The sequence below is a fragment of the Miscanthus floridulus genome, chromosome 1, assembly GCF_019320115.1.
Source record: "Miscanthus floridulus cultivar M001 chromosome 1, ASM1932011v1, whole genome shotgun sequence".
NCBI classification, from domain to species: domain Eukaryota; kingdom Viridiplantae; phylum Streptophyta; class Magnoliopsida; order Poales; family Poaceae; genus Miscanthus; species Miscanthus floridulus.
In genome coordinates, this window is record NC_089580.1 from 151,392,351 (window position 1) to 151,400,491 (window position 8,141).

General features: G+C 47.7%; 1 protein-coding gene across 2 annotated transcripts; it reads right to left on the minus strand.

Moving 5' to 3' along the window:
* Window positions 1-469: 469 nt before the first annotated feature.
* On the minus strand, window positions 470-2,371 carry LOC136497879 (metacaspase-1-like). 2 transcript variants are annotated; one of them, XM_066493770.1, is made up of 4 exons: window positions 1,959-2,371; window positions 1,399-1,847; window positions 1,077-1,274; window positions 470-935 (listed from the first exon to the last, which is right to left on the minus strand). In XM_066493770.1, exons 1-4 carry the CDS (start codon window positions 2,296-2,298, stop codon window positions 876-878), a joined length of 1,047 nt encoding a protein of 348 aa, XP_066349867.1. In that variant the 5' UTR covers window positions 2,299-2,371; the 3' UTR covers window positions 470-875. The 2 variants fall into 2 exon arrangements, with proteins under 2 accessions (XP_066349867.1, XP_066349861.1); XM_066493764.1 differs by having other exon boundaries at window positions 1,062-1,274.
* Between the last annotated feature and the right edge of the window lie 5,770 nt (window positions 2,372-8,141).

The window sequence follows — 8,141 nt, forward strand, 5'->3', positions numbered from 1 at the left end:
ACTGGCGGAGAGTGGCGAGCACGTCGTTGACGGGGGACCCGACGCCAGGCCAGGACCCGCGGCGGAACGTGGCGGCCCCGTCCGGCGACAATGGGGGACTCCGACGGGGGCGACGAGGACACGATGCTCCGTCGGGCGTGGCTCCGCCGGCCTAGGGGAGACGTCCTCGTCGTGCCGGGATCCAGGTTCTGGGAGGTATACTGGGACTCCTTGCTGGTGGCGGGGAAGAGAGGAAAAGAGAGAGAGACACCGGTGGGACACAGAAAAGGCTAAAATAACGTCATAAAACTGTGCAATGAAACTATGCACTCAGAGAGATCTGTTTCATGTTAAGTTTCACGTCTTGGAAACTGGGAGGTGAAACCTTCCACTGAGACTGGTCTAATAGGTTGGTCTGATTCCTCTTCCTAGAGGAAGCCTAAAGTTCTTTCTAGAAAAGCTTCAGTTCCATCACAAACTCACACCTGGATAACATATATTAGTATTACATTTCCATGTAATTCATTTTGATCACATAAACTGCATGAGTCTTACAAATCATGTGTCTCTCTTTGAGGTGAAGTCGGATGTAGCACTTGGTTATTACATATATAATGGCCTTAGTTAGTTATTACATTGAGGTTTCATTAGATGGCTAAGGGAGGTACGGTATGGATGAGCAGCCATGTCCTCCAGAACTGGTGACTTGCTAGCTAGCTTCTTTTCCCGGATATATCATGGCCGACACATCACGATTCACACATCACACATGCCGCTACTAGGAAGCATCATAGCTCAACTCGAGCGATGGAAAACTGATTATTCTGATACGGCGGTCATTAAGTATTCTTCAACTGCAGCAGTAACAGTGATTTGTACTCACATGTCTTGGTGTTTTACAGGACAAACGGCTTGCGGTATATGTCAAACATCTCCGAGGAGGACAGGTTAGGCTCCTGCAAAATCAAATCAACCATGCGCACAAGAGAGTTTGGTCAGGTCAGGGGCACAGCCGAGGCTGTTGTTGCCAGACGACACAGACAGGGAGGAGGAAGCTGCCAGGATATCGATCAGAGCCTCACGCTGTCATCACGCACCTGCACGCCGCTGAAGTTGGCCACCGTGTGGATGGGTGCGCCGATGGGCCCCTGCAGATCGTATCCCCCGCCGCGGTTCTTCATAATGGCTCTCATGGAGGTGAGCAGGCGACCGTAGGTGACCCCGCGCGGCTCGCACTCCAGCGCCCGGATGAAGCTGTGCGTCATGGCCCCCACCGATGCGTAGGCATCCGGCATCTGCACGTCGTCGTCGTCGTCCAAGCAGCATGCATATACGTAAGGCAGAGATCGATGGCCAAAAAATTCAGACTAGTAGATGCATATATGATGATGATCCGGTCCGGTCCGATCCCTGACTGACCATGGCCATGTTGCTTTTGCCCTCGCTGTAGCCGCTGATGAGCACGGCGTGGCCGCCGCTGGTGCCCTTCCAGGCGCCCGACGGGGGGCTCTCGTCCTCCCACTGCCAGAACCCGTTCCGGGACATGTGGCACAGGTAGTGGAGGTCCAGCACCGTGGCGCTGTAGCAGGCGTCCACCACGGCGTGCAGCCTGACGCCGTGCACCAGCGGGCGCACGATGGCCTCGTTGATCTCGTCGTCCAGGATGGGGCCCCGCTGGAACGCGTCCAGCGGGCAGATGGCCTCGTCGTACCCGTCCGCCTCGTCGCCGTCGTCGTCGGCGACCTGCGCGCCGAGGCCCGAGAAGTGGAACACCAGGGAGTCGCCGTAGCTGCACCCCTGCACCAGCCAGTGCATCGCCATCCGGATGTTCTCCTTGGTCGGCAGCCTGAACGGGTCCCTCTGGTCATCTGCATATGCAGATGCAGCAATACCATCATGAGGTCGATTACTCACTGCTCATCAGTTCGTCGTTCCAACTAATTAATCCATGCATGGAGACGACATGTTACAAGACATACCGGTGAGCATGATGATGCACTCGCTGGGGAAGCCGAAGCGCTGGCAGAGGAGGTTCCTCATGCACTTGACGTCGTTGATGGGGCCCCTGAGCTCGCCGCAGCCCCGGCGCATGCCGGCGTACGTGATGCCGATCAGGACGGCGCGCTTCTTGCCGCGGGCGCGCTGGAACGCCGCGGGAACGTGCGCCGGCCGCGGCACCGGGATGCGGTCGGCGCGCCGGATGCGCGTCACGCAGTTGCATTGCGCGCACTGGATGGCGCGCTCGCCGGGGATCACGGTCAGGCACGCGCTGCAGTACTTGCACCGGATCGTCGCGTTGCCATTTCCACCGAAGTTCATGGCTGGCTGGCTACTAAGCCCGGAGCGAGCTGGGGCAGCTGCCTTGCGTTTGCTTAGTAGGTTGCTTCTTGGCTGGCTGTACTGCTACTACGATCATCACCCCGTCCCGGCCCCTTTATATAGGGAAATGATCGTTAGACTACTGTCACCAGATACCAAAATGCCAGGGATTTCATTTGCGACCGTGAAAGGGGAAGGGGAACATTTTAGTGGATATGAGCATATATTGTCCTGTGAGAACATTTTCTACGCTGCATATATATCGCTCTGCACTGCTCTTGTTGCATTGACATTTATCTTTATTTTCTTTTGGTTACGCGCACACTCTTGGGCAGATTTAATTTGGTGCAAACGTTATTATATATATGTCTCCCGGCCCTAAGGTAATCAAATGACATAGCCTGTGATGCCGAGTAATACTCCATGGCATGTTTGAAACGGGTACGAGATTCTCCCACCTTTTTTTTAGATCTTTTGAGGAAATGGTTGCATGGATCTGATAAACTCTACAGAAATTCACTGCAAATCCTTTAGCAACTTATATTCTTTCGATCGATCCTGGCCCCTTCTGCTTCAGCTTTATTGGCATGAGCTCCTCAATTGTCCAACTAAATGGATTGTTAGATATTTAGATAAATCTAGGCACAATTTAATTATAAATAAATAATAAAAGATTTGTCATATGTGTGCTTGTGTGGTCTACTCAGTGGTAAACATGATGAACATTATACTGATCATATGTATCATACTAAATATAACAAATTCAATAAAGATAGAGGTATATTCAGAGACGAAGCTAGTGCCGGAGGCAATAGTGGTGCCTTTCTCTATAGTCGTGTTGCTTAGAGTCGTGGACCTTAGTCGATGCATGCAGTGGTTCGCTGTGCAATAATGTGCATGGCCACCCCAAAGTCGTCGTTGTTCATGCTAGAAAATGATGAAGAAGTACTGGTTGCCAGGAAAAAAAAAACGAACAAGAGCAGTCGCACAATAATCTCGCGCTCCTCAAAAACCTTGCGTAAGTTTGTTTCATAGGCCTGCTCTTCCAAACTCCTATACGCGCATAACTGGGAACTCTCACTGTGTTGCCCGCACGCGCGAGGCTCAGATGTTTGTGCCCTTTTATGTGCCAACGATGAAGATGGAGGAATGCACATGGACGCTGCCACGTTAACGGGATGGAGTTATCATAGAGTAACGGACAGTAACTCCCAAGGTGATTTCTCTCTTGTTAACTGCCATTAGATGACTAATGGTCTAAGTGGCAAAACCCAGCGCCCACGCTAGCGAAGAAGACACTACCGGGACGGAGTAATTACAGAGTAAACGATAGTAACTCCTGCAATAATTTCCTATAAAAAAAACTCTTGCAATAATTTCTCTCCTAGTGGCAAAATCCAACCCACCCCACACCACATCACACGTACCATGGCCCGAGCTAGTGCACATGACGCTCATGCCTCAGGCTCGAGCCACGCAACGCCTTTTGCCTCTTAATAACTTCATAATAGGTGCACACACAAGCTACCTATTTGAGTTGTGACAATATTGAATCAAAATCTCATACATGACCTTAGGATTTATTTGGTTTATAGTTGAATTAAGAATGGACCAAGCCCAATTATTAAATCCAATAATGCTCACCAAAATTCTAGGGCACATATGAAATGCTCTCAATTCTCTGTTGTTTGATGTACTAGAGTTTCTCTATTTTCTAATAGATTTCAACCACCACTTTGTATGCCTAGATGAATTTCGAAATGTGAGAAATTTAAACATAATTTCCTTGGATAAATAATTTTAAAAGGAAAAAGTTATCAATTACAAAGTTGTATAGCTCTTCGAGACCTACAACTTTGGTTGTTTTCCTCCCTCCAAGGTTATTTAAAAACTTTGAATTTCCAAATGTAAGGATTCAAACTGAATTTTGAGATCATAAATTATATTTTATTGAAAAAGTTATCGACCGCAATGTTTTAGATCTTTTCGAGATCTATAACGTTGGTTTTGGTCATTTATCCATCCAAGGCCATTTAAAAAATTTAACCATTTAAAAAATTTAAATTTTAAAATGTGAGAACTTCAGATAGAATGTGTAGAATCTAAATAATTTCATATGAAAAATAGTTGGCAACTAGAAAGCTGCAGATCTCTTCAAGATATACAGAACTTTGATATGAACTTTGCCTCCATGACTTCGTTTGAAGATTTTATGAATTTGACTATGCTACGCTAGTTTTTAGAGACGGGTCCAAATTCAGTCACTTATACAAATCGGTTTTTAGAGGAGGCTCTAGATCCAATCCCCCCTCTAGGAGTATTTTTAGAGTCGGCTGCAAATATCAGTAGTCTCTGAAAATGGATTTCTAGAGACGGGTCATTATAGAAACAATTTTTACACGTATATGTCTTCAAGGTTTCTGAAATGGACTCGTGTAACTGGTCTTTTGGGCCTCTCCAATATGGTTTACATGTATGTCTTCATGGTTTTACGCGATTGCATTCATTGTTTTTGTGGATGTCTTCATGGTTAATTTACGCATATGCTACTTGATGGTTTACACTTTACATACACTCTCATTGCTGACTGATCGATTAGCTCTGGAGTGTCCTTATCACTTGTATAATAATTAAATCTGATTGCATCGATCTTTTGCTGTAGCCATTCACTCACCGGAGGAAGATTCGACGTCGATGGGGGAAAGAAAGAAAAAAACCCACCGTACCCAGAGGACAAATTCGTGACGGCGCTGGGGGACCTGCGAGTTCTTCTCGTCAGGCCATCCGTGCCTGTCACAATTCACAAAAACTGAAACACGCTCCCATTTCCGGCAAAAACCTCGTCGCCTCAAAACAATGTGTTGTCCGTAGACCGTGTAGTAACCTTATTATTAGCTTTTCATTTTAGCGGGCATGTATATGACTATATATGATCGAATACGTGCGCAAGGCTGCTGGCCCGGCCGTGTGGAATACACATGAGAACGAACCGGTCATTCATATACATAGATAGATTCATATATTCCTCATCTAGATAAGAGACGTGCGTGCGTTGCCGAGGCACCAGGCGTTGAGGAAAGCAAAACGGAAGAGACTGGGATGGAAAGATAGAAGCTAGGTTACTTTGAGGCCAGGTCCGACGTGGTGTGTCTGATTCCCGTTCCAGCTTTGTTGACGGTATCGCCATCCCATCTGGGCATCTAGCTACACATGGCGGCGGCCGGCCACCTGCGACTACATACGCCTAAGTATGCATGGCTGCTCCTGAAGCATCGGCATCTATCTATCTATCTCCAACCGCTCTAGCCATCCAAGTTGTCCGACGAACCGAATGTCCTGCCGGCCAAATAATTGCGATGCCAGGTGCAGCTTCCTCCCTCTAATAATGTGGGGTACGGTGGCCAGAGCCAGAAGAAGGAAAAAGAAAAATCGCCTGCATGCGTACCGCGCCGTACTGTACACGTCGCTCATCATCGGCTACTCGACGTCATCTGTGATGACGGGGGTGCAGGCGTGCGGCGGACGCACCCGCCCGGCATGGCCACATGGGATAGCGCCGGGGCAACGCGGAGTTTTCATTCCGGACGACAGCCGTCGATCCAGAAACGGCTGCATCCGGAATTTGCATTTGCATGTACAACCGAGAGACAGCGGTTCTCTGTAAGTTCTTGCATAAATGGCTGAAGAGATAGCTCGTGCAACCCACAGACAGCGGCTGTCTATTTGGCTGTCCATAGATCATTTAATGCTTACGTGTAGCCATGATTAATTATGAATATCATTCTTACATACCATTGTGTTGGTAATTGATACAGAACAAATCCTTCAAAGTAAATCATATATATTATATTATATAATATAATATATTTCATAGATCAAATATAGCATACGTCTTCTTCCCCATAAAAATCAAATATAGCATCATGAGATGGATGGTTCACGCTTTGTTGCTCGTATAGGGTACATATAATTGTATTCCAGATGTATTTCTTCTTTTATTTTTCTATAGGAAAACGGTAAGGTGACATGGGAATAACAATGAGAGAATTCTTTATTTGGCACTGAAACAAATCACTCTTTCATATGAGGCATTGAAAAATTTGAACTTTCTTATCTAGCACTAACTTAAAAATTCATTACATAAATGGCACTGCCATCCATTTCAGGCATCCCTCCGTCAGTTGACTAGGAAGACCATGTCAGCTTTCATTAGAAGTACCAAAATGCTCATGTTTATTTTGGTCGCGCCAGGTCCTTGGTCTCGTACGTGCATCTATCTCCCCATCTCCCCCGAGTCTCCTCCTTTCTCCCGTCGCTCCTCTCTTCTGAAAACAAGAGACACGAAACCCTAGAGAGAATGGAGGCCGGAGAAGATGAGGATGGAGAAAAGGAGGCGGCGGCCGTCGGTGCCCAGGAACTCACGGGGCGGGTCCCCCAGCTCGAGGCGCCCCACAGTCAGCCAAGCTCGCCCCATGGTCGCAGATCGAGGCACGGGTCCGACGGGGAACGTGGCGGCGGGGCGGGCTCACCGGCCGGCACTGGCCCCATCTCGCGGCGCGTGGTGTGCGGGGGGCGGCCTCGCCCGGCGGCATTGGCGGCAACTCGCGGCGCGGTAGGGCGGCCTTGCCCGACGGTGCGGGGTGCAGGCTGCGGCGCGGCAGACGCGGCGGGGCGAGCTCCGGCCAGACCGCGCGGCGGACTGGGCGTGGCGGCCTCCCCAAGCAGCAGTCCCAGTGGCACAATGGCCGACTCGTCCAACGGCGCGGGAGGCGGCCGCTGTCACCACCATGCGGCTTGCGATGCCGGAGCCCGTCGTGGAGAAGGCTCCGCTGCCACCGAAGAGTGAGTACTACGGCTCTTCCTTTCATCGATTTTCGTACGTTTTGGAATGGAAGCGCGAATTGTGTGCCTACGAAAATACGTTTTTATGTTGAGCACTTTCTATTCAGATTTTGTGCATTGGTGGTTGCCACTCATTTGGTGGAACGCGATAACCTTACTACCTTTTACTATGTTAGGATTAGGATTCATGGTCTGAGAAAAAATGTGTACCAGGTTTCACAGATAAAGTTTTTTGATAGAAATTCTGGCTGCTACTCGAAATCGTATTATGGTAATATGTTAATTAATTATTTCGAGAAAGGTGGGAAAGTAACCATACCGACCTGTGATGGTAATATGTTAATTAATTATTTCGAGAAAGGTGGGAAAGTAACAGTGACAACCTTTGTTAGCTTGTACACTGAATTTGTGGGTACTAGTTAGCTTACTTCCTCTAGAGCCATTTGATCCTCCAGGTTATTACTCCTATTTATCTATTCCTGTTTTATTGTTTGGACACACAATACAAGTTACTTGCTCAAAATTCACCTTCTTGGCAATCCAAAGAAAAATAGAAAGGATGTGAGATGTTTTTCTTTGGAGAAGGTTGTGGATGCTGATTTCACAAATTATACGAACCTTGTTCAATCCATTGTTCAACAGTATCCTCCGGGATACTTGGAAGTTCCACATGTGTAATTCTATGATGCTGAGTTAAAAACTTTTCCAGAAGTAACGTCAAACCAAGAACTGATGGTAATGTTCAGTAAACATAAGGAAAAGGTCATCGAGATGTTCAACAAACTTGATATGTATATTTAATTTACTATGTTTGCCTTTTTGTGTAGGTGAAAAAGAACCCTAGTGCCCATTGCTGCTCTAGTAGTAGAAGAAAGAAGAGAGTGAGGAATGCCACCAGACACTGGATTTGTGAAAAGGTGAAGGACTGGCTCATACAGGATGCAACTCTGGGAGCTAGTGCATTGCAAGAAAAGCTCAAAGAATACTACAAGGTTACCATC